At 36.7% G+C, this 27,201-nt stretch overlaps 1 protein-coding gene across 9 annotated transcripts in view; it reads left to right on the top strand.

Moving 5' to 3' along the window:
• Positions 1–27,201, top strand: part of camk2d1 (calcium/calmodulin-dependent protein kinase (CaM kinase) II delta 1) — a gene marked incomplete at its 5' end in the record, with an annotated part of 118,020 nt that overhangs the window by 88,036 nt on the left and 2,783 nt on the right. For 3 of the 9 annotated variants that reach the window (XM_079805822.1, XM_079805819.1, XM_079805818.1), the window contains 6 exons: positions 8,667–8,711; positions 10,737–10,785; positions 17,925–18,000; positions 18,077–18,171; positions 19,499–19,732; positions 27,122–27,201. The exon at positions 27,122–27,201 is cut by the window's right edge and continues 2,317 nt beyond it. In XM_079805822.1, the coding sequence (XP_079661948.1) occupies positions 8,667–8,711; positions 10,737–10,785; positions 17,925–18,000; positions 18,077–18,171; positions 19,499–19,731 (498 nt within the window). In that variant the 3' untranslated portion in view covers position 19,732; positions 27,122–27,201. Of the gene's footprint in view, positions 1–5,500; positions 5,561–8,666; positions 8,712–10,736; positions 10,786–13,414; positions 13,721–17,924; positions 18,001–18,076; positions 18,172–19,498; positions 19,733–27,121 lie in introns of all 9 variants that reach the window. The other 6 variants (XM_079805816.1, XM_079805817.1, XM_079805820.1 and 3 more) reach the window with 4 other exon arrangements.

Genomic DNA, 27,201 nt, shown 5'->3' with positions numbered 1-27,201 from the left:
CACACACACACACACACACACACACACACACACACACACACACACACACACACACACACACACACACACACACACACACACACACACACACACACACACACACACACTCACTCACGCACGCACACACACACACACACACACACACACACACACACACACTATACGTTGGTGTTGTTCACATTATATCGACTTACGCTCCGAATGCTAACAAAACACACACACACACACACACTCACACACACACACTATACGTTGGTGTTGTTCACATTATATGCACTTACGCGCCAAATGCCAATAAAACACACACACACACACACACTATACGTTGGTGTTGTTCACATTATATGCACTTACGTGCCGAATGCCAACAAAACACACACACACACACACACTCACACACACTCACCGCCTGTGGTTTCCACTCATGAACGGGAACACACACACACTTGCAGAACTCCAGAAACACAAACTGCATCCACTGTTCCCTTAACACTGTTTTTTTGTGAAGCTGAACAAGGTGATCTTTCTCACACACACACACACACACACACACACACACACACTTCTTTAGTGACATTGTTGATCTCTTGTCTAAAAACACAACATCAGTGCCGCCGACGGCTCCCATAACCCGAACGAAGCTCGATGATATGTGTGTGTGTGTGTGTGTGTATTTGTGTGTGTGTGTGTGTGTGTGTGTGTGTGTGTGTGTGTGTGTGTGTGTGTGTGTGTGTGTGTGTGTTCATCCGGGAGAAGTGCCCATATAAGGAGTTCCACTCTTTATGACGTCATACAGGGCCATACTTGGAAAAAAAACTTTCAGAAACTATTTTGAGTGTATTAGGCACAGAAATACTCCATGTTTTGAAACGTTGTCTATGTTTATAATGAGAATCAACTCTTGAACAGTGTGAATAAGGCAGAATGCAGGAAAAAGGATTCGACGCTGTCAATCGGTAACTTGTGCGCGTGATGCGCAGCGGTCGCGCTCTGTTGCTATGAGGAATGATTACCTAAATATAGATCTGTGTGAAGGTACAAGGTACTTTATCTGAATGAAATACATATCCCATAGGTTGCAACCCCTGCTCTGTGCTTTCAAGGGCCGGCTATTTGTGCAGAGAGCACAGTTTGGGTCCTTCCGGAGTGTTTTTAGCTACACTTAAGGTGTATGTTGGAGGTTACATGCACCAGTTGAGTTTCTTTGTGCTTCTTTGAAAAGGCATTCACTTGTTTCTCTTTTCATGTGTGGGTTTAGACTGCAGAGACCTTTGTATCTCGCTCGTGTTCCTTCTGGAACTTATCTGTAGTCCTGGAAGGTTTAACCGCTCGAACCGCTCGAGTCAGAGTCCAGTGTCCGGTTGCATAAAGCACCTGAAGTGTAATTTTCCCTTAAGTCCGCCCTTATGTTTCCCTTAAACCTAAGGGTGTTGCAGAAGTGTTACTTAAGGGTTTCTTTAAGTGAAACGTCATAAACACTTAGACTTAAATGCTGTTTTTTTCACTTCAGTAATCCCTTAAAAAGCGTTAAGTGTTGCATAAAACCCCTTAATGGTTATTTCCCTAAGTGTAACTTAAGGTTTGGGAATCGTAACCTTAAGAGTAACGCGGACAAAAAATAAGACGACATGGCTGAAGCAGCTGAAGATCATTACTATCATTATTAAGAATACATACACACACACACACACACACATCGCAACCACTGACACTGAACACTTGCAGTACATTTCTGAATGAGATGAAGAAAAACTCACAGAATTAAAGAAGTCGTTTGACGTTATAACAAGTCATTAATGTCTTTATATGTTTCATATAATAGAACCGAAGCTATAGATTGTGAATTTAAACATTTCTCGTTTAGCAGTGGCTAAAGTCAGGAGGACTAGCCGAGGTGAGGCTGTTTCAGGCGGGATCTCACAACATCTTTAAATAGGCGCTATCTTTACACATAAACCACAGATTTGAGCTTTAAACTACTGCATTCTCGACTGAACAACTCTTAAAACTACATTTTGTGACACAATAACAGTAGTATTCTTCAATTGCGCGGCCGCACAAAACCACTATGAAAAGCGCAAAAGGACGCGCGTCAATTTCTCTTCAAACTCTTGCTTTATACGCGTGTCCATCTCGCTTTGGACGCGCAAATGCATTGAAAGTTCAAGAGTCAATCTAGACGTGAATTTGCCGCTCTATTCACGTTTGGGGTGAACGCAGCATTAGTGTTAGTGTTTTGCGTATCTATGGCAACAAGACTTTATAACGTGAATCCAGGATCGCTGTCGTCAAACACTTCAATGTTTCCCTAAGAAAAACTGAAGGTGCTTTATGCAACCGGGCTCAGACCCTTAAGATGGTTTTGTTGTTGGCTTTGACATCCCTTAAGAAGATTGATTTACAGGGTTCATCCATTATGGATTTTGCTCCCGGCCAGGTGAAGGCTTTTCTTCAGGTTGCCTACCTTTGAGTCACATGAGACTGAGAGATAGGGATGTACCCAGGTTCCCTGAGGAGGGGAAACCTGGAACACCTGGAACTCAAGGAAGTGTTGTGACGCATGACACAAAAAATAAAAGACAAAACTGACGAGTACAAGTTTGGCACAGCAGTTTTACCAAATTGCTTTTTATTTATTTTTATATTTAACAGTGGTTTACTGAAGAAGAAAAAAAGTGTCTGTCCTTGAATGAATTCAATTATATCTAAAAGTTTATAGAAGATATTTCTGTAAATTATATAGGGATCCCTTACTTCAACATTAATATTAAAGATTAACAACAGAGCCCAAACTATTCAGTTGCTATTTATTTTTAGGTATAATAATCAACTCTCAAATCACACATTGTATGCAAACATGTAAACTTCACATAAGGCAGTTTTTGCATTAACTTCTAAATCTAATTATAAAATAGTTTTTTCTCCAATTCGTTGTTGAAATATAATCATTTATGCAGTGTCTGTCATTTTCATGACAGGTTTATTTAAACACACATGAAATAATCAAGACATCTCTAACAGGTTCAGTAGAATATAATGAATATAGCGGCTAATATAGGTCATATATTTAGTGAAAGAACTGATTTCTCTAGTGAATAAAATTCTGTGGACACTGAATGACTGCCTGAGGTAAATGTGATGCTAACGTTACATTACATTGTTTAGTTTACAAGCAGTTATATTGACGTCTTTCCGCTGTTAAGACACTGATTTAGCGATTACACCACATATATACATGGCAGTAAGTTGTAATGTATCCTCAGCATACCTTCAGATGGTCATTCATGTTTATTCTTTAGTAAGAGATGATCGATCGCCTTCACAGATGATCACGTTTACGCGCGCCGCGCGGCCGCTTGAACTGTGATCAACTGAATACTTCTGAATTAATAATTTCTGAACATTAACTCTCAGTCATTATTCACCATTTTCTTGTGGTTTCTCAAAGGAATTCATAAAAGTATCGAATTTAATGGCATATTTCTAATAGGGGCTCATTGTAACGCAGTGTTAACACACACCCCATCTGCACAACTGGGATGTAAACCGCGGCTCGTGTGTTAGATCAGCATTAAACAACATCTCAACTGTTAAATAACAGATAGAAGATTAAAATAATATCGGATTTGTCTTATTTTACATAAAAACAAAAAACAGAGATGAAAACAAAACTTAAGTAAGAAATTTACTTTTGCTATAGTTAAATAAATGTTCAGTAGTATCTTCCAGAGATTTTATAATTTTTGGTGCTATTTTTTCTCTAAATAATGTTGATATGGCAACTAGTAAATACACTAAGTTTCGTCATTCTGGCATGTGTGGAAAGAGTTCAAATATGCGTGTTACAACTAACCCCGCGTTAGGTTCTGCCCCGCTCTCCTCTACGTTATAAAAGCCGACCAATCAGGTTGTGTCCGTATCCCTATGCCTTTGGTTCGGTAACTTTAGGTTCGCTGTTAAAAATGCCAGTGTGAACGCTAAGCGGACCAGGACGATATGTTTTGTTTTTGTTTTTTGGTCCAGACCAAACGAACCGAACTACAAGTGTGAACACACCCTTATAGACCAAAAGCACAGTTTGTCCCAGACTGTAAACATGTGTTCTTCTGCTGTAAAGTTGGGCATTTTAACATGAGCTCAATGAGATTCTGTATCTCTTAAACTGCAGTTTAAGGCCCTTCAGTATCGGCTTCAAGAGAAACTGCGGGATGTGTTTACACATGCTTCAGACACCGGTCACACTGATGGCCTCAACTCCTTTTTGAAAGGGAACTAGAAGAGCTGAATTTTTTTTTTGTTTAAATCATGTTTATCCTATTGTATACGCTTTGCTATCTTTCCTTTTCATGTATGAGAGGATAATAGGATAATTATTGCTAGATTCTTTGCTCCATTTCAGCCAATTATGCAGTAGCATTACCACAATGGGAAATTCATCATTATCTAGTATCATGGTTATAATTAGGTTTGGTTTTTATGTTTTACTGCACTAACTGCTGAAAAGATCTGCGATGGTGAGATGTGCTAGTATAATATCAATATTCACCTTATTCTCTAGTAGTTTCATAGTTCTCTTCGCCATGTTTAGATGTCCAGCCGTATATATTTATATGAGACTGTCCTTCATTCATTTTGTAAAATTGCGTGAAAACATTGCACGTTATAACAGCTCAACCTGAAATGTTATTAATATATTCGTAGCCATTGATTACTAGACAGTTGTGGGTTTTGAATTGCATTTGGGCTGCTCTTATTGTGTAGAACATCCATGTGTTTTAATATCATAAGGACCCAAGGCATAATGCCTGCACATTATATTACAAATCTGCTTCATCCTCTGGGGTTTTCTGATGTTTTTTGGTTTACATTGATCCCAACAGCATAATACAAAATTTGCTTAACAAGAATGAAACAAGCATTGAAATGATTATTACCGAAGCTGAAATATTATATTCAGGGTTACCTTGATTCCAGTCTCTGTAGGGGACACTCTTTGTGTTTAATTGGGCTGTTTTTCTCAAAAACACACAGTCAAACAAAAACACAATAACTGCCTAAAGGGAAGAGGATTTGGGAATGTTTGTTAGGATCATTTGGTGCCGAATGAAACGTCATGCTGTTTAATGATCTCAATCCTGTTACTCATCTACAGGATTATTCTCTTAGGAGTCCATTTTCTTTTTGTTCTCGGAGTCACACTTTTATGCCTGTTAAACTTTTGTGGCTTTTAAATAACTTCTCATTTCCTCAGCATCATTCAGAGAGCCGTATGTGCATTGTGTAAAATGCCATTTGGCATAAATGACCGTTCTGATTATTGGACAGTCCATTTTGCTGTAGTTGAGGAATAGTTAATTATCAAGGGATATCATTATGATAAATTATGCTAATTAACTATTCCCTCAACATCCAAGTAATGCAAGCTGTGTAATGTGAGTGATTTAGATGATTTGCTGGTCTAAAGCTGTGCTTGTCTGCCTCTGTCCCCTCCCACCTATAGATCAACAACAAAACCAACGTAATCACCAGCCCTAAAGAACCCGTCCCCTCTCCTGCTCTGGTACTTTGTCTTTATGACTGTTTGTCAGATGCTTTTTCTTCCCATTGGCTTCACATTTCTCATTTTTCAATGTTACCTTTTTTTCTTTGTTAGCACTGCCTTTCTCTGTTCAATTCATGTTCTCTTGTGTAAAATCCTGCATTAAGGTAATGCAGTCAGTCAAATAATTAGCCGTCTTCTGAAAGTGTGACTGAAATATATTATTCTGCATTTTTAGGAAAGTATGAAACATTTGATTTCAAGTGTGGCCTATTTAATATGTCAAGTAATTGTAACAATTGCTGTGACATAAATTTGACTAGAGTACTATTGAAATGTTTCAATGTAACATGATTTTCTCCACCTGTTGGTGAATTTGACCTTCTAATAATTTAGTATGGGGTTTTGAGCTTGTTAATTGATTACCACAACAAGAAACTTTTTTTATGTCCTTAATATTTTGGGAGGATAATTTCATATGGTGAGTAAGGGTCTCCGTGTAGCATTTGCCTGGTACTCGTGAGTTTGCTAACTAACTTTCCTTGTGCATACATGAACTAACCATGTTTTCACAACATGCATCACTGAACATGCATGTTAGGAGTGTAAAGACAGTCGATAGTTTGTTTTGTATGGCTGTATGGATAAATGCTGAACTCATACATGAATAATCGTATCGGTAGAAATTCGGAATAATCAGTATCGGTAGATATCATTCTGAATAATCAGTATCGGTAGATATCATTCTGAATAATCAGTTATCAATAGATATCATTCTGAATAATCGTATCAGTAGATATCATTCTGAATAATCAGTTATCAATAGATATCATTCTGAATAATCGTATCAGTAGATATCATTCTGAATAATCGGTTATCGGTAGATATAATTCTGAATAATCAGTTATCGGTAGATATTCTGAATAATCAGTATCGGTAGATATCATTCTGAATAATCGGTATCAGTAGATATAATTCTGAATAATCGGTATCGGTAGATATCATTCTGAATAATCGGTATCGGTAGATATCACTAAATAATCGGTATCAGTAGATATCATTCTGAATAATCAGTATTGGTAGATATCACTAAATAATCGGTATCGGTAGATATCATTCTGAATAATCAGTATCGGTAGATATCATTCTGAATAATCGGTTATCAGTAGATATCATTCTGAATAATCGGTATCGGTAGATATCATTCTGAATAATCGGTATCGGTAGATATCATTCTGAATAATCAGTATCGGTAGATATCATTCTGAATAATCGGTTATCAGTAGATATCATTCTGAATAATCGGTATCAGTAGATATCATTCTGAATAATTGGTATCCGTAGATATCATTCTGAATAATCGGTTATCAGTAGATATCATTCTGAATAATTGGTATCCGTAGATTTCATTCTGAATAATCGGTTATCAGTAGATATCATTCTGAATAATTGGTATCAGTAGATATCATTCTGAATAATTGGTATCAGTAGATATCATTCTGAATAATTGGTATCCGTAGATATCATTCTGAATAATCGGTTATCAGTAGATATCATTCTGAATAATTGGTATCCGTAGATTTCATTCTGAATAATCGGTTATCAGTAGATATCATTCTGAATAATTGGTATCCGTAGATTTCATTCTGAATAATCGGTTATCAGTAGATATCATTCTGAATAATTGGTATCAGTAGATATCATTCTGAATAATCGGTATCAGTAGATATCATTCTGAATAATTGGTATCCGTAGATATCATTCTGAATAATCGGTTATCAGTAGATATCATTCTGAATAATTGGTATCCGTAGATTTCATTCTGAATAATCGGTTATCAGTAGATATCATTCTGAATAATTGGTATCAGTAGATATCATTCTGAATAATTGGTATCAGTAGATATCATTCTGAATAATTGGTATCAGTAAATATCATTCTGAATAATCGTATTGGTAGATATCATTCTGAATAATTGGTATCAGTAGATATCATTCTCAATAATCGGTTATCGGTAGATATTCTGAATAATCATATCAGCAGATATCATTCTGAATAATCGGTATCAGCAGATATAATTTTGAATAATAGTTATCAGTAGACATCATTTTGAATAATCATCACAGCTATGACTTTTATAAGCGATCAGGCATACGAAATTCCATAGACTTAAAATTAGACATATCTTTTTGAAATCACATTTCTGCATCAGAATGTTTTGGAGACTTGATGGTGGGCTCAAATCACTAGCAAGCAGCCAATAAAGGGTAACCCTAGAAACCAACCCATAGACTTCCATTGAAATAGAATGAGATGTATATCTCTGGATTAGAACAGACTCTTTTGTTCTCTTATTCTCTTTTGACCCAGACTGTCATTAGGCTGTAAATATCACCCTGGTCAACCCACAACCTAGCGACCATTTTGAGGACCCTAGCAACCTTATAGCAAACATTTAAAAAATTTTTTTTTAAAACACTGGTGAGTGGTGTTCACCAGAACAGAATGGTGTCTTTTCAACTTAGTAATTGTAACTATTAGTTAATTCAATAACAAACTATTCAAGATACTGCTTTTAAATTGCTCTTATTGTCCCCTTACATTTTTAACGCTTTATCTTATCACCTATAACAAAACATTACCAACACCTGAATCAAACCCCAGTGACCGGATGGAGGTTTTTTTTTAATTCTCTGATACTTCCTTGTTTTACTGCATGCTTTTATTGGCTGAGTATCCTGAACTGCTGCTTTAGTGACAATGTTCTGTAGTAATTAACCATATTCCCATCTCACAAGTACATGACTAACTGTCTTCTTCCTTTCTAAAGTTCACCAAGCAGTTACTTTATGATATAATATCAGATTTTTTGACGTCACAAAAATGAACAGAAAACAAAACAGCTCTTTGTTTGACCTCTCAGCCTTTTCCGAAGGTTAAGTTTCAAAAAGTTTCAGGTCACAATTTGTATAATATTTGTGGAAAGTGTCAGTTGAGCACATTCAGGATGCATTGACTCGACATTTAATGCTTGGTGTCCTTTAACTCTTCAACTCTCTGCTACTTATTCTGATCGCTTGTTGTTCTGTTTTATCTTCCTTTCTCTCCCTATGCATCTCTCTATCAGGAGCCTCAAACTACTGTTATCCACAATCCCACTGATGGAAACAAGGTATTAAGTGTTCATGAGGATTGAGTGATCTTGAAATATTAAGATAAAGGGCTATAACTGTGGCTTACTGCATCTGAGAAATGGTGTCTATTATCCCAGACAATAGCTGTCAATACAAATAATTCAGATTGTAATGTAAATAATATATACACTCAGTGTTTCCCACAGATTAGAAACCAATTTATGGTGGCGGATGGGCAGTGCACAGATATCGATTTCGATATATACAAATATCGGGCACAAATATCGATTTCGATCGTGATTCAGTATCAATTCATATGTATATATCCTACTGTACATATAAGGAAAAATAGGTTTGCCTTTTTAGCACTATTTTAAACTTTTCTTGGGTTAAATTGCATGCATTAATATTCACTTGTGTGTGCTTATATAAGTATCATTAAAAATGTTGTAAGTTTTTAACTTTTTAAAATTGCACATTTAAAGAAATCTAGTGTTTGATCATGTCTAAATATTTATTCAAATGCAAAAGCTAAAAATAAGTAAGCAATTATGATCTGCATTACTTTTTTGAGCAACCAGACTAGAGACATGTATATTTATTAAAGAGCCATAAAGGCACCTGGTGGATAAACCATGGCTTTACAAATGAAAATTACTCTTTTTCCAGCCACAAAATGGCTGTAATTTGCCTCTTTGCATTGAAATTCTCTATTTTAACCTTTATTGCTACACTAATTGTAATATAAATAATAAAAAAGATTTTAAGTGGTCATTAATGGACCATAATTATTGCACAAAAATAGTTGGCCTATTTAGTACCAAAAGATATCCTCGAAATATTCAATAAATATTATTAAACTAAAATATAGAACATTTATTTATTTGAGAATAGTTAAGGTGTATGGTCACATTGGACCAGCAATGAGTATAAGTGAGAGTAAGGAAAACCTGAGGGCTAAATACAAGAAAAACATTCACATTAATGTTCACAATGTTGCATCTCCATCACTGTCCATAGTAAAATGATTCTGTAAAGTTTGGTTTGAAGAGGAGAAACGTCCCAAGCACAATGTTCTCTCTCCATTCCTGATTTCTAACACACACTCACAGCGTTCGGCTGGTCTCGCGTGAGGCTTTTAGAGCAGAATGTGTTTTTCTGTTGTCTCTGGTCGTGTTCACATGTAAATTGCGTGAGCTTATTTCATCCATTAGATCGAAAGATCTGAAAACACCATACATTTACCCACCCATAGACCTTTTCCTTGAAGAAATCAGGACAAAAGTGGTTGAAAGTGGACAAAAGAAACAGATTAAAACACCAGGTGTGAACGGGAATGTCTCCCTCGTCTACTTGTGATCCGATTGACCAAAATGCATCTTAATACCCAGTTTAAACAGGATCTGAGTTCAATTAAGATTAAGATCTCAAGGGTGAATTCAGGAATGAATGAGACACTTTTCCCCAATCATCTCATTGGCAAAAAGTGTCCCAATCCCCCTGAATTCACCCTAATAAATGCAGAAATCCAGATCCGTCCACTGTGCCGCCGTATATCTTTTCTCCATCACACTTGTGTTTATCTTTGTGTGTTTCAACTGAGGTCTTCTTCAAATGTTGTCTCAGTAGTTCTGTTCACTTTATTCAGAGGAAATGCATTTTGTTCTCGAGTGGTTAGGAAATGAAACACAATGCCATATGATATCCAAATGTCATAATCCTGCAAATGTATTGGTCAATCGTCACATCAACATACTTACTTTCTGTTCTGTTGCAGTTTTAATAGAACGTATATGAACCTGGTTCGACTGTTTTTACTTTTCATTCAACATGAGCCTACACTGTAGAAAATAAAACTTATGTTTTGTATGACAAATTCAGCTTTTAAAGTTTATTCAACTATTTAACATGAAAAAAGTGTGTACAACTAATTGACCCTAAGTTGAGAAAACTCAAAAATGTTCTGCCTTAAACTTTTAAGTTTTCTCCTTTTTTTGTTTTGTTTTACAGTGTATGTATTTATTTATATTCCCTCCTTCATTCATATGTTTATTCTCTTTCAGGAATCATCAGAGAGTGCCAACACCACAATTGAAGATGAGGACATTAAAGGTAGAGTTGAACCAGCGAGCACTCTGTAGTTATGGCTTTACTTTTACCTTTATATTCATATTCATATTCACCACAGATTCAGTGAACAGATGAAGGCTCATCACGGACAGGAAACATTTTAACAATGCTTCAAAACTTTATGATTAGAAGTCAATTATTAGGCCTTTATGTGTTTCTTAAACAGCGACTCTCAGACAGTATATATGATGAATGCCACCATACTCTGTAATGTATGGTTGCGGTTTGATGAATATCTGTTGAGCTGAAGCTTTTTATTTTAAGCTTTCGTCTCACATGCCTTCTAACTTTCTGTTCCTCTTTTTTTTTGCAATCATGAGCTTTGAAGCTACGGTTGTGTATAAATATGTGTAGATTAGGTTGTGTGACATACAGTAAATGCTTTTGTGTGTGTGTGTGTGTGTGTGTGACATGATATTTAATGGTATTTTAATTTGTTATTTATTCTGATTCTAAACGTCAAGTCGTATAAATGTGAATCTCATTACATCTGTCAAGAGAAAAAAAAAATCTGTTTACACTAAATGCAAATCGTCCGTCTTGTTGGCAGAGGCTATTTACACTAACTCCGCCCACTGACATCTGATTGGACCAGACGATAATACAGAAGACAACAGTAGCAATAGTGTAGGGGTAAGGTGTGACAGAAAGTTTTGACCCAAGTTTGAATCCGCCTTTTGCCGAACTCGCTCCCTATCATATCAGGCATTTATTATTATGAAAATTAATAAAATTGTCGAAAAGTGGAAATAAAGGTGTGTTTAGGGTTAGGGGTCGGTGTATGGAGGGCTTTATTGACCTAATAAGGCGACGTCCATTTCATAATTTTAATAAATATAATAATTTATACTCCGTTATTATTGCGTACCATTTAACACTGAGGTGCACATTATAGTACCTGCCACTATTTATTAGTGTAAATATCATCTAACAATTATTTACACTTATTGCAAAGAAAATACAGTGTAAATAGAATCTATTGCTATTTTCACTTATTAATAATAACAATATTTTAGTTAAAGGGTTAGTTCACCCAAAAATGTAAATTGTGTGATTAATGACTGAGCCTCATGTGGTTGGACACCCGTCAGACCTCCGTTCATCTTCAGACACAAATGAAGATATTTTAGTGTAAATCTGATGCTCTGAAAGGCCTCCATTGGCTCAACTTTACACTCTCAAGACCCTTAAAAGACACTAAAGACTAAAGTTACAAAGTCCATCTCACTACAGCGGCTCTACAATAACTTTATGAAGACGAGAATAGTTTCTGTGCGCAAAAAAACCCTAAATAACGACTTATATAGTGATGACGATTTCAAAACACGGCATCATGAAGCTTCGAAGCGTTATGAGTCAGTGAGTCGATTCAGCGGTTCAGAGCGTTATGAGTCAGTGAGTCGATTCAGCAGTTTGGAGCGTTATGAATAAAAGTGAGTCGACTCAGCAGTTCAGAGCCTATGAATCAGTGAGTCGATTCAGCAGTTTGGAGCGTTATGAATCAGTGAGTCGATTCAGCGGTTCGGAACGTTATGAATCAGTGAGTCGATTCAGCGGTTCGGAGCGTTATGAATCTGTGAGTCGATTCAGCGGTTCGGAGCGTTATGAATCAGTGAGTCGATTCAGTGGTTTGGAGCGTATTGAATCAGTGAGTCGATTCAGCGGTTCGGAGCATTATGAATCAGTGAGTCGAATCATGATTCGGATCGCGTGTCAAACCGCCAAACTGCTGAAATTTGACGATCCAAACTACTGAATCGACTCACTGATTCATAACACTCTGAACCGCTGATTCGACTCACTGATTCATAACACTCTGAACTGCTGAATCGACTCACTGATTCATAACACTCTGAACTGCTGAATCGACTCACTGATTCATAACACTCTGAACTGCTGAATCGACTCACTGATTCATAACGCTTCGAAGCTTCATGATGCCTTGTTTTGAAATCGTCATCACTATGTAAGTCGTTATTTAGGGTTTTTTTGCGCACAGAAACTATTCTCGTCTTCATAAAGTTATTGTAGAGCCGCTGTAGTGAGATGGACTTTGTAACTTTAGTCTTTAGTGTCTTTTAAGGGTCTTGAGAGTGTAAAGTTGAGCCAATGGAGGCCTTTCAGAGCATCAGATTTACACTAAAATATCTTCATTTGTGTCTGAAGATGAACGGAGGTCTGACGGGTGTCCAACCACATGAGGCTCAGTCATTAATCACACAATTTACATTTTTGGGTGAACTAACCCTTTAAAGACGTTTTTTTTGTTCATGCAAACCCTCACTCACAGTCCATAATCTTAAAAAATAAATGTTAAATTCTGCCAGAGCTCTGAAATGTGCTGTAAAAGTTGTAAAATGATGAACGAAGCGTAAAAGATGTACATGTATTCACAAGCCAGATGTTTCATTTCATTCATGTCTGTTTTCAGGGGTCTAAATCTGTTATTCATCTTCTGTGTTTTTATCATTCTCACCTTCCTGCTTTTTGCCCGCACATTATCAATCTGTGATTACATTTATTTGCTTTCCCATCCCTCCATCCCTCCCTCCATCTATCCTGCGCTGGATGTTCTTCCCATATGAATAAATCCTCCGTTTACTCGGGTCAGTTTACCCCCTATCTGCCGCTCCAGCTAGAATGTACACGCGTGAACGGTCCCATTCTCAGCAGTCGAGCTCTTCCTCTTCCTCTTCCTCTTCCTCTTCCTCCTCTGTGTCCTGCGGCTGGTTCTTCCCAAACGCGTGGCCTGAGGAAGTCTGCTGTAACCGCATTCTCAAAGCCCTCCTGGTTCTCTACCTGCTTGTTTTCCTATTGGCCTTTTTGGCCTTCCTCCACTTCCAGTCCACAGCCGATTGTGGCCAGTGCATTACTCCCAAACGGCCTCAGCCAATCCAGAGCCACTTCTCCATTCAGTGTAAGTGACCGGAGAGAGACAGGAAGTCAACGCACACTTTATGGCTGTTCGGAACTATTTTAAGTTTTGGCGAATTGGTGGCTAATTTGGCTGAATTTGTACGATCTTGTTTTCATATGATCTGTTGATTGGGGTGGACATTCATGCTTACTATAATAATAATAATCATACAAATTCATATAAAAGTTACGTTTTCCCATGAGATTGGCTGAACCAGCCACAAGATTGCAAATAACTAAAAATGTCTTAACACTAGAACCACCAGAGGGCGCTGTATACCTAAAACCGCCGTGTAAAATGTACCCATACAGATGATAACTGTTTTAAAACGTCTAAAAAACGTAAGAAATCACTGTATCATGCCACTGTCTTCACAAAGTAATGTATAGAGTAGGGCTTTCAAAAGATTAATCGCGATTAATCGCATCCAAAATAAACGTTTGTGTTTACATGATATATATGTGTGTGTACTCTGTTAATTATTATTTATATATAAATACACACACAAGCATGTATATATTTAAGAAATATTTGCATGTATATACTGTATATACATTTATATAATCTATAATATATATAAATATAAATGTTTTATATATAAAAATTATATTTTTTTCTTAAATATATACATGAATGTGTTTATATATAAATAATAATTAACAGAGTACACACATATATATTATGTAAACACAAACGTTTATTTTGGATGCGATTAATCGCGATTAATCTTTTGACAGCCCTAGTATAGAGTCATGAAATGATTATTTTTAGTCATCAACTGTGTTTTTGTCCTGTTTTTCTGTGCTATTTTAAGCAGTTACACTAATCACTTTTTGGTGACTATAGGCTAAATCAGCAATGACGACGAGAATTAGATGGAAATAAATACATATTTGGGTGGTGTAATATTATAATAAAATGTCATTCATCTCATATTAAGATAATCCATGTTATTTAAATTTCTAAAATACCCTAAATAGACAATAAAGAGCGATTATAATAATCCACCGACAAATCTAAGCGCACAGTTTCGCCTAATTAATTATTAATTTGTATAGCCTAGTTATATCATTTATAATTTGAATAAGAGAACAACACCAATATTGCTGTAATCATGAAAATTGTTTTATTTCATTCATTCCAGGAAACTGGCGGACTTGAATAAATAGCTACACAGTAGCAAACAATTACACGATAAAAAATAGCGAAACAAAAATGTATAATTAATCCAAAGTTTGAACACTTATAAATAGGCTAAAACATCTTTATTTGAGTGTGTCTTGTGTGAATGTTTACAGTAAGCCGACGCGTTGCTCAAACACAGCGTGAAAATAGAGGAATTATATCGGGGTAAATTTGACCCGCTGGCGCTTATAGGTATAAAAGCCCTGTTTTTAAATCTGGTTTTATCTAAACAATTTTTAACATCAGGGGATTGTAAAGAACACAGTTTTAGTAAAAGTCAGTGACTGGGAGACTTGGATATTTTATTGAAAATCTGTTATATACATTTGAAAAACAGCCATGGATAAATGTTACCCCGTGGCGGTTCTAGTGTTAAAGCATATAGCAAACAGATATTATTATTATTATTATTATTATTATTATTATTATTATTATTATTTCTGCGATTTGCACAGACAAGACCTCAGCTGTTGTTAGTTAAGCCAAGCGATATCTTATTTATAGATGCTGGATTCAGTCTTCTATGGAAGTTTGTTTCCGCTACGAAATAAAATGAACCAAAAGGTAATTGCGACTTTTTATCTCACACTTCTTTTCTCACAATTGCGAGTTATGTCAGAATTGTGAGATTATAAAATTCTGATTCTGTGAAATAAAGTCGCGTTTACAAGAAAAAAGTCAGCATTGTAAGATATAAACTCGCAATTGCGAGAAAAAAGTCAGTATTACAAATTTATATCGCATAATTGAGTATAAATTCGCAATTGCGCATTAAAAAGGCAATTTCTGAGTAAAAAAAAAAAAAAGTATGGTTGTAATTTTGATATTTTCTCGCAGTTAATTGCAAGATTATATCTCACAGTTCTGAGAAAAAAGTCTGAAAAGAATTGCTGGTTTATATTAGAAATGTGAGATATAAATGTGAAATTGCGCATTATAAAGGCCATTTCTGAGAAAAAAACAGCTAACAATTCCGAAATTTACTTGATTGCGAGTTTATATTTTGCAATTCGGACTTGCTATTGTGAGTTTATATCAATTCTGAGAAAAGAAAAGTCTGAATTGTGAGATACAAAGTTGAGAAGCAACTTTTGTGCAAATCTTGTGTTTTACTGACCCTCATTAGTAAAGCAGCCCAGTGTACACTGATCCACACACACATTCAGTAAACGTGATGGAAGATGAGTGTGTGTGTGTGTGTGTGTGTGTGTGTGTGTGTGTGTGTGTGTGTGTGTGTGTGTGTGTGTGTGTGTGTGTGTGTGTGTGTGTGTGTGTGTGTGTGTGTGTGTGTGTGTGTGTGTGTGTGTGTGTGTGTGTGTGTGTGTGTGTGTGTGTGTGTGTGTGTGTGTGTGTGTGTGTGTGTGTGTGTGTGTGTGTGTGTGTGTGTGTGTGTGTGTGTGTGTGTGTGTGTGTGTGTGTGTGTGTGTGTGTGTGTGTGTGTGTGTGTGTGTGTGTGTGTGTGTGTGTGTGTGTGTGTGTGTGTGTGTGTGTGTGTGTGTGTGTGTGTGTGTGTGTGTGTGTGTGTGCTGCAAAAACCATAGCTACCCAGGCAGTGACATAGTGTATGTCCAGATCTGGGATTAAACCACTGACCACAAAACAAGATGCCGCTCCATTTCGACAGTCTATCCATTGTCATCTACAGAGGAAAGTGGTTGTAAATTCAATAGTGTGTAATGTATAATGCGACCTGAACATCTTGCTCACAATCAACTCCAGTGTTCGTCTGCACTGCCATTGGTTGTGTTGTGTTGCTGTTTCTTCTCATTTGCATCAGTCAAATCACCAGCCCTCATGGACTGAAGGACTTCCTGGACATCTGAAAACCTCTCACTTTACCACGGAAGAAATACAACTTATGATTTATAAACCGGGCTGGACACAAGCTTTCCACACTCTAATGCACTCCTGCTTGTCTTATTTAGAGTTTGATGAGAGTGTGTGTTCATTTTGGGCCGTCATTGTGTCACCAAATCACTGAAGCGTCTCTGCAAACATCTGGTTTGGTCTCTAGTTTTGACTGAAGTGTCCCTTGAGGTGTGGGTGTGTTTTAGATGTTTAAGGTGCTTTAGTGCCCTCTAGTGGCAATGGCACAAGTCTTGCTTTCTCTGGCCTGTGTTAACGTCAATATTTCCACACACATGACAATCTGCAGGGTCTTAAAAAGTCTAGAATTTCCAAATCAAAATTTTAGGCCTTAAAAAGTCTTAAACTGGTGGAATTATTCTGTTCTAGGTCTTCAATAGTTTTAAACAGGTCTTCATTTTCCTATGTCCATGTAACGCTAGCTCTAAAGCTCATTGAAACGCTCTAGAATGTTTGGTTTTTTAATTCCGTGGTGTTGTAGTTCTTTCTTTCGCTAGTCCAAATATAATTCGCTGTATTACGACTACAAATGAGACCAATATGTAACTTATATTGCAGCCAATCAGCTTTCGTGTTATTGGCGCGAGTCTCTTTCGGATTGTACCACAGACACATCAAATGGATTTTATTCTTCAGCTTTATTCTTCGCATTTCCGCCATTACTAAATACAACGAAAAATCAGCAATGCATTTTTTGAGGTCCTGCATAATTTGTAATTTCACCGCTAGATAATGGCAAGAAACCAAAATAAACAAGATTTATGCATTTGGTTTGTTCTATTGTCATGTGTGACTATTGTGCATCTAATATAATACATAATATAGTAAATGTGGTATCCTAATTATGCACATTTCTGGAAATTACCACCACAAATTCAGTCATTTTCATCTAAAAAATCACAAAAACAGCGAAATCATGGTGGGATTGAGCTTTGGGGAAGTGCAAGTTTATCGATTTGTTCAATTTGAAGAAATTAATTTAGTAATTTAGTGACTGCATTTCCTTTAAATAGGTCTTAAATTTAATTCACAAAGGTCTTAAAAAGTCTTAAATTTGACTTGGGGAAACCTGCAGAAACCCTGTTCTGCCTGGGACTGTATTTTTGTTTAAGATTCATGTGTTTTACACAGTTTTTCATTTTGTGCGTTTTAGCGCGGAAACAGGAGATAATCAAAGTCACAGAGCTGCTGATTGAAGCCATCAATAATGGAGATTTTGAAGCGTACACGTGAGTGTTTTCATCTCATCGTTTGTCCTTCACTCTTGTCTTTTAGCATTAATGACATGTTAATAATATTCCACAGGAAGATTTGTGACCCTGGACTGACATCTTTTGAACCTGAAGCTTTGGGAAACCTGGTGGAGGGGACGGATTTCCACAGGTTCTACTTTGAAAACGGTAAGACGTGAATCATTCAACCCTCTGGGGCTCTTCAGTCATTTCTGACCCGAATTTTTTTTTTATTTTTAATGTTAAAAATCGTAGCTTCATCGGAATGGTCCGAAACTTGGTGACTTTATTGGTACTTGGTATATGAACAGGATTGGAAAAGTCTAAGTGGTCGTAAAAAAATAGTCACATTCAGGACCTTCGGGTCAAAAATGACCCCCATAGGAAATGAATGGGAAATTGGTTAAAATATGAAAATACAGAGTTTTTTTGTGCATACAATCGACAAATCAGCCAGGATGCAGAAAAAAAGGACTCAACAAGATCTCTAAAACATCAGGAGGGCAAAACAGACAAAAAAACTCACACACACACACTTATACACACAAAAACACAATTAGCTTTTGGAATGGCACACGTTAATTTGTGTGTGCGTGTGTTTTTGTGTGTATAAGTGTGTGTGTGTGTGTGTGTGTGTGTGAGTTTTTTTGTCTGTTTTGCACTCTTGATGTTTTAGAGATCTTCACTGTTGAGTCTTTTTTTCTGCATCCTGGCTGATTTGTAGATTGTACGCACAAAAAAACGAATTTCCCATTCATTTCCTCTGAGGGTCATTTTTGACCCGAAGGTCCTGAGTGTGACTATTTTTTTTTGACTTCTCAAATCCTGTCCCCAATTTTTTTGGGTGTTCATATACCAAGTACCAATAAAGTCACCAAGTTTCGGACCATTTCGATGAAGCTACGATTTTTTAATTTTTTTAATAAAACGCAAGATCCACTCTAGTGGTAAAAATGTGCTATTGCGTGATAAAAATGCTCAATGTGTCCACCGGATGGCACCGATCTCATCTAAAAAATTGCTTTCATGAGGCCTAGGCTTGACTCCAAAATGAAATACAGCTTTAATAAAAAAATGATATATAGATATAAAATTTTTTATTATATTCTATGGGAAAAAATGGGTCATAATTATTGCATAAATATTAATTATTAATCATAAAATTATCTCAAAACACCAAAAAAGAAAAGAAAAAATATTGTTTAACAATAATATATTTCATTGATTTTACTCAAAAAACTTTTTTTATCTTTTATCTTAATCCCGCCCTCCGGGTCATTTTTGACCCGAAGGTCCTGAGTGTGACCCATAAATGAAGAACACCAGAGGGTTAACCAAACGTCTGTCATCAATTACATGTAGACCTTGAACACACAGAATGATGAAATTGGATGTCAAGCTCCAACATGCATATTGTTTTAATGATGTCTTAGAGATTTTATTACACTTGCTGAGGAATACATGCAGTTTGTGGATTACTGTCCTTCTGTTCTAGCTCTCTCCAAAGGCCACAAGCCCATCCACACCATCCTGCTGAACCCTCATGTGCACCTGATCGGCGAGGATGCTGCATGCGTGGCTTATATAAGGCTCACCCAATACATGGATGTCAACAACATGCCTCGCACCATGCAGTCGGAGGAAACGCGCGTCTGGCATCGCCGTGATGGCAAATGGCAGAACATCCACTTCCATCGCTCTGGCTCGCCAACTGTGCCCACCAAGTGAGGTCTGTGTTTGTGGAAACATGTTTAGTCGACTAAAAGTCTCGTCGTTTTAGTCTAGTTTTAGTCAAAAGACAACTCAAGATATCTTAGGCAAGTTTTAGTTGACTAAAAATCTCGTCGTTTTAGTCTAGTTTTAGTCAAAAGACAACTCAAGATATCTTAGTCAAGTTTTAGTCGACTAAAAGTCTCATCATTTTAGTCTAGTTTTAGTCAAAAGACAACTCAAGGTATCTTAGTCAAGTTTTAGTGGACTAAAAGTCTCATCATTTTAGTCTAGTTTTAGTCAAAAGACTACTCAAGGTATCTTAGTCAAGTTTTAGTCGACTAAAAGTCTCATAATTTTAGTCTAGTTTTAGTCAAAAGACAACTCAAGATATCTTAGGCAAGTTTTAGTTGACTAAAAATCTCGTCGTTTTAGTCTAGTTTTAGTCAAAAGACAACTCAAGATATCTTAGTCAAGTTTTTGTCGACTAAAAGTCTCGTCATTTTAGTCTAGTTTTAGTCAAAAGACAACTCAAGTTATCCTAGGCAAGTTTAAGTCAACTAAAAGTCTCGTCGTTTTAGTCTAGTTTTAGTCAAAAGACAACTCAAGGTATCTTAGTCAAGTTTTAGTCGACTAAAAGTCTCATCATTTTAGTCTAGTTTTAGTCAAAAGACAACTCAAGGTATCTTAGTCAAGTTTTAGTCGACTAAAAGTCTCGTCATTTTAGTCTAGTTTTAGTCAAAAGACAACTCAAGGTATCTTAGTCAAGTTTTAGTCGACTAAAAGTCTCGTCATTTTAGTCTAGTTTTAGTCAAAAGACAACTCAAGGCATCTTAGTCAAGTTTTAGTCGACTAAAAGTCTCATCATTTTAGTCTAGTTTTAGTCAAAAGACAACTCAAGGCATCTTAGTCAAGTTTTAGTCGACTAAAAATCTCGTCGTTTTAGTCTAGTTTTAGTCAAAAGACAACTCAAGATATCTTAGGCAAGTTTTAGTCGACTAAAAATCTCGTTGTTTTAGTCTAGTTTTAGTCAAAAGACAACTCAAGATATCTTAGTCAAGTTTTAGTCGACTAAAAGTCTCGTCATTTTAGTCTAGTTTTAGTCAAAAGACTACTCAAGGTATCTTAGTCAAGTTTTAGTCGACTAAAAGTCTCGTCATTTTAGTCTAGTTTTAGTCAAAAGACAACTCAAGGTATCTTAGTCAAGTTTTAGTCGACTAAAAGTCTCGTCATTTTAGTCTAGTTTTAGTCAAAAGACAACTCAAGATATCTTAGGCAAGTTTTAGTCGACTAAAAATCTCGTCGTTTTAGTCTAGTTTTAGTCAAAAGACAACTCAAGATATCTTAGGCAAGTTTTAGTCGACTAAAAATCTTGTCGTTTTAGTCTAGTTTTAGTCAAAAGACAACTCAAGATATCTTAGGCAAGTTTTAGTTGACTAAAAGTCTCATCATTTGAGTCTAGTTTTAGTCAAAAGACAACTCAAGGCATCTTAATCAAGTTTTTGTCGACTAAAAGTCTCGTCATTTTAGTCTAGTTTTAGTCAAAAGACAACTCAAGTTATCTTAGGCAAGTTTAAGTCGACTAAAAGTCTCGTCGTTTTAGTCTAGTTTTAGTCAAAAGACAACTCAAGGTATCTTAGTCAAGTTTTAGTCGACTAAAAGTCTCGTCATTTTAGTCTAGTTTTAGTCAAAAGACAACTCAAGGTATCTTAGTCAAGTTTTAGTCGACTAAAAGTCTCGTCATTTTAGTCTAGTTTTAGTCAAAAGACAACTCAAGGTATCTTAGTCAAGTTTTAGTCGACTAAAAGTCTCGTCATTTTAGTCTAGTTTTAGTCAAAAGACAACTCAAGATATCTTAGGCAAGTTTTAGTTGACTAAAAGTCTCATCATTTGAGTCTAGTTTTAGTCAAAAGACAACTCAAGGCATCTTAATCAAGTTTTTGTCGACTAAAAGTCTCGTCATTTTAGTCTAGTTTTAGTCAAAAGACAACTCAAGTTATCTTAGGCAAGTTTAAGTCGACTAAAAGTCTCGTCGTTTTAGTCTAGTTTTAGTCAAAAGACAACTCAAGGTATCTTAGTCAAGTTTTAGTCGACTAAAAGTCTCGTCATTTTAGTCTAGTTTTAGTCAAAAGACAACTCAAGGTATCTTAGTCAAGTTTTAGTCGACTAAAAGTCTCGTCATTTTAGTCTAGTTTTAGTCAAAAGACAACTCAAGGTATCTTAGTCAAGTTTTAGTCGACTAAAAGTCTCGTCATTTTAGTCTAGTTTTAGTCAAAAGACAACTCAAGGTATCTTAGTCAAGTTTTAGTCGACTAAAAGTCTCGTCATTTTAGTCTAGTTTTAGTCAAAAGACAACTCAAGGCATCTTAGTCAAGTTTTAGTCGACTAAAAGTCTCATCATTTTAGTCTAGTTTTAGTCAAAAGACAACTCAAGGCATCTTAGTCAAGTTTTAGTCGACTAAAAATCTCGTCGTTTTACTCTAGTTTAAGTCAAAAGACAACTCAAGGTATCTTAGTCAAGTTTTAGTCGACTAAAAATCTTGTCGTTTTACTCTAGTTTTAGTCAAAAGACAACTCAAGGTATCTTGGTCAAGTTTTAGTCGACTAAAAGTCTCATCACTTTAGTCTAGTTTTAATCAAAAGAAAACTCAAGATATCTTAGGCAAGTTTTAGTTGACTAAAAGTCTCATCATTTTAGTCTCGTTTTAGTCAAAAGACAACTCAAGATATCTTAGTCACGTTTTAGTCGACTAAAAGTCTCATCATTTTAGTCTAGTTTTAGTCAAAAGACAACTCAAGATATCTTAGTCACGTTTTAGTCGACTAAAAGTCTCATCATTTTAGTCTAGTTTTAGTCAAAAGACAACTCAAGGTATCTTAGTCAAGTTTTAGTCGACTAAAAGTCTCATCATTTTAGTCTAGTTTTAGTCAAAAGACAACTCAAGGTATCTTAGTCAAGTTTTAGTCGACTAAAAGTCTCATCATTTTAGTCTTGTTTTAGTCAAAAGACAACTCAAGGTATCTTAGTCAAGTTTTAGTCGACTAAAAGTCTCGTCATTTTAGTCTAGTTTTAGTCAAAAGACAACTCAAGATATCTTAGGCAAGTTTTAGTCGACTAAAAGTCTCGTCGTTTTAGTCTAGTTTTAGTCAAAAGACAACTCAAGGTATCTTAGTCAAGTTTTAGTCGACTAAAAGTCTCATCATTTTAGTCTAGTTTTAGTCAAAAGACAACTCAAGGTATCTTAGTCAAGTTTTAGTCGACTAAAAGTCTCGTCATTTTAGTCTAGTTTTAGTCAAAAGACAACTCAAGATATCTTAGGCAAGTTTTAGTCGACTAAAAGTCTCATCATTTTAGTCTAGTTTTAGTCAAAAGACAACTCAAGGTATCTTAGGCAAGTTTTAGTCGACTAAAAGTCTCGTCGTTTTAGTCTAGTTTTAGTCAAAAGACAACTCAAGGTATCTTAGTCAAGTTTTAGTCGACTAAAAGTCTCATCATTTTAGTCTTGTTTTAGTCAAAAGACAACTCAAGGTATCTTAGTCAAGTTTTAGTCGACTAAAAGTCTCGTCATTTTAGTCTAGTTTTAGTCAAAAGACAACTCAAGGTATCTTAGTCAAGTTTTAGTCGACTAAAAGTCTCGTCATTTTAGTCTAGTTTTAGTCAAAAGACAACTCAAGGTGTCTTAGTCAAGTTTTAGTCGACTAAAAGTCTCGTCATTTTAGTCTAGTTTTAGTCAAAAGACAACTCAAGGTATCTTAGTCAAGTTTTAGTCGACTAAAGGCCTGTTCACACCGTGGGCGATTTTCGCACGCGTTTATCGCCGACGTTTAACGCCTCGGGACTAAACAATCGGCGCCAATGTGAGTGTTCACACCGACGCGCAAAACGCCAGGCGTAAAAGCGTCATTTTTAAAAAAACGCCTCTGGTTCGTTTTTTTATTTTGACGCGGCGCGTAAAAAACTGGCCGACCAATGAGATCGGCGCTTTTGTTCACGTGCCTGGAGCTGCTGAAGTGACAGTAAAACACGACTTGGTGGCGCTCGAGCACAAAACGCTCTTGCCGAGCACACACTGATACGACGAAGAAGTAGTAAGTAGACAAAGAAGAAGATGAACTGCTAATGCTGCTTGCCAGTTAGCAAAAAGTGTGTGAATGGTTTTGTCCATATACATAATATGTCTATGGTTATGGCAAGCACGTAAATACTGTCTCTCTTCTCCTTCTGTGTGACAAGCGAGTGTCAGAGGCTTAAAGTGCCGCAGCACCATCTTGTGTACCGGGAGCGCATCGACTGAATGTGCACGTTCACTCGGCGCAGCGCCAGTGAAAATCGCTTGGGTGTGAACACTCAAGACGCGCCGAAAAACGGCACGAAAAACGCTGGCGATAAGCGCGCGCGATATTCGTCCCGGTGTGTACAGGCCTTAAAAGTCTCGTCATTTTAGTCTAGTTTTAGTCAAAAGACAACTCAAGGTATCTTAGTCAAGTTTTAGTCGACTAAAAGTCTCGTCATTTTAGTCTAGTTTTAGTCAAAAGACAACTCAAGGTATCTTAGTCAAGTTTTAGTCGACTAAAAGTCTCGTCATTTTAGTCTAGTTTTAGTCAAAAGACAACTCAAGGTTTCTTAGTCAAGTTTTAGTCGACTAAAAGTCTCATCGTTTTAGTCTAGTTTTAGTCAAAGACAACTCAAGGTATCTTAGTCAAGTTTTAGTCGACTAAAAGTCTCATCATTTTAGTCTAGTTTTAGTCAAAAGACAACTCAAGGTATCTTAGTCAAGTTTTAGTCGACTAAAAGTCTCATCATTTTAGTCTAGTTTTAGTCAAAAGACAACTCAAGATATCTTAGTCAAGTTTTAGTCGACTAAAAGTCTCATCGTTTTAGTCTAGTTTTAGTCAAAGACAACTCAAGGTATCTTAGTCAAGTTTTAGTCGACTAAAAGTCTCATCATTTTAGTCTAGTTTTAGTCAAAAGACAACTCAAGGTATCTTAGTCAAGTTTTAGTCGACTAAAAGTCTCATCATTTTAGTCTAGTTTTAGTCAAAAGACAACTCAAGGTATCTTAGTCAAGTTTTAGTCGACTAAAAGTCTCATCATTTTAGTCTAGTTTTAGTCAAAAGACAACTCAAGATATCTTAGTCAAGTTTTAGTCGACTAAAAGTCTCATCATTTTAGTCTAGTTTTAGTCAAAAGACAACTCAAGATATCTTAGTCAAGTTTTAGTCGACTAAAAGTCTCATCATTTTAGTCTAGTTTTAGTCAAAAGACAACTCAAGGTATCTTAGTCAAGTTTTAGTCGACTAAAAGTCTCATCATTTTAGTCTAGTTTTAGTCAAAAGACAACTCAAGGTATCTTAGTCAAGTTTTAGTCGACTAAAAGTCTCATCATTTTAGTCTAGTTTTAGTCAAAAGACAGGTGGCAGAACATCCACTTCCACCGCTCTGGCTCGCCAACTGTGCCCACCAAGTGAGGTCTGTGTTTGTGGGCCTAAAACTTACTTAACCATATCAGCCAATGACCAGTGGTTTAAGAAAATGTACCGCCTATAAATATACACTCACCTAAAGGATTATTAGGAACACACACTAATACTGTGTTTGACCCCCTTTTGCCTTCAGAACTGCCTTAATTCTACGTGGCATTGATTCAACAAGCTGCTGAAAGCATTCTTTAGAAATGTTGGCCCATATTGATAGGAGAGCATCTGCAGTTGATGGAGATTTGTGGGATGCACATCCAGGGCACGAAGCTCCTGTTCCACCACATCCCAAAGATGCTCTATTGGGTTGAGATCTGGTGACTGTGGCGGCCATTTTAGTCCAGTGAACTCATTGTCATGTTCAAGAAACCAGTTTGAAATGATTGGAGCTTTGTGACGGTGCATTATCCTGCTGGAAGTAGCCATCAGAGGATGGGGACATGGTGCTCATAAAGGGATGGACATGGGCAGAAACAATGCTCAGGTAGGCCGTGGCATTTAAACCATGCCCAATTGGCACTAAGGGGCCTAAAGTGTGCCAAGAAAACATCCCCCACACCATTACACCACCACCACCAGCCTGCACAGTGGTAACAAGGCATGATGGATCCATGTTCTCATTCTGTTTACGCCAAATTCTGACTCTACCATCTGAATGTCTCCACAGAAATCCAGACTCATCAGACCAGGAAACATTTTTCCAGTCTTCAACTGTCCAATTTTGGTGAGCTCGTGCAAATTGTCGCCTCTTTTTCCTCTTTGTAGTGGAGATGAGTGGTACCTGGTGGGGTCTTCTGCTGTTGTAGCCCATCCGCCTCAAGGTTGTGTGTGTTGTGGCTTCACAAATGCTTTGCTGCAGACCTCGGTTGTAACGAGTGGTTATTTCAGTCAAAGTTGCTCTTCTATCAGCTTGAATCAGTCGGCCCATTCTCCCCTGACCTCTAGCATCAACAAGGCATTTTCTCCCACAGGACTGCCGCATACTGGATGTTTTTCCCTTTTCACACCATTCTTTGTAAACCCTAGAAATGGTTGTGCGTGAAAATCCCAGTAACTGAGCAGATTGTGAAATACTCAGACCGGCCCGTCTGGCACCAACAACCATGCCACGCTCAAAATGTCTTAAATCACCTTTCTTTCCCATTCCGACATTCAGTGTGGAGTTCAGGAGATTGTCTTGACCAGGACCACACCCCTAAATGCACTGAAGCAACTGCCATGTGATTGGTTGATTAGATAATTGCATTAATGAGAAATTGAACTGGTGTTCCTAATAATCCTTTAGGTGAGTGTATATTTCACCCTTCATTAAAACAGTTAGGACACCAACATTTTAGATACCAGTGAAAATGAACAATTCTCTATAGCAATTTCGATACCACAGTTAAAACTACTATCCTATCTTTTGAAACATTAATAAAGATAAGTAAACAGTCAGTATAAAATAAGAACAAATAATCAAATTACAAACAAAAGCACAAATAAATACAATATTACAATTAATTAATAATAATAGTTATTCAGTCAAGAGCAGTGAGTGATTTTCACTTTGTCTTTTGTTGTTTGATGAACATTAGCAGGAATATTAGGCTACTGTCACTTTAAGAGTGAACACACGGATCCAATACACTGATACACACACGTTTACTTTCTCAACTCATTATAACGACTGTGTTTATGAGGATACTCACTATTTTTTGACATAATTTTGTGTGAATTTGTCTGGGCGAGTAACGGATTTAGCTCTTTCTCGTTTTCTTGCGCTTAATCTTTCGTGACGATGCAGCGCTGCCCGTCAACTGTCCCGAGCATCATTCACGTTTCTTCAGATTCATGCATTGTTGGAACTCATAAAAATGTTACCAGCCAACTATTGTTTCATACACTCGCCAGTGCTGATTTTTACCCACATTTTTCTTGACTTTTTCAGTTAATATGGCCTCCGGAGCACAGCTGAGCTTCATCGAGTGTCCGCCCGACTCAACCATGATCTTCACAGTTCGCTCTGCT

The sequence above is a fragment of the Gobio gobio genome (assembly GCF_949357685.1).
Source record: "Gobio gobio genome assembly, chromosome: 2".
Taxonomy (NCBI): domain Eukaryota; kingdom Metazoa; phylum Chordata; class Actinopteri; order Cypriniformes; family Gobionidae; genus Gobio; species Gobio gobio.
This window is presented reverse-complemented; position numbering and strand designations above follow the sequence as displayed.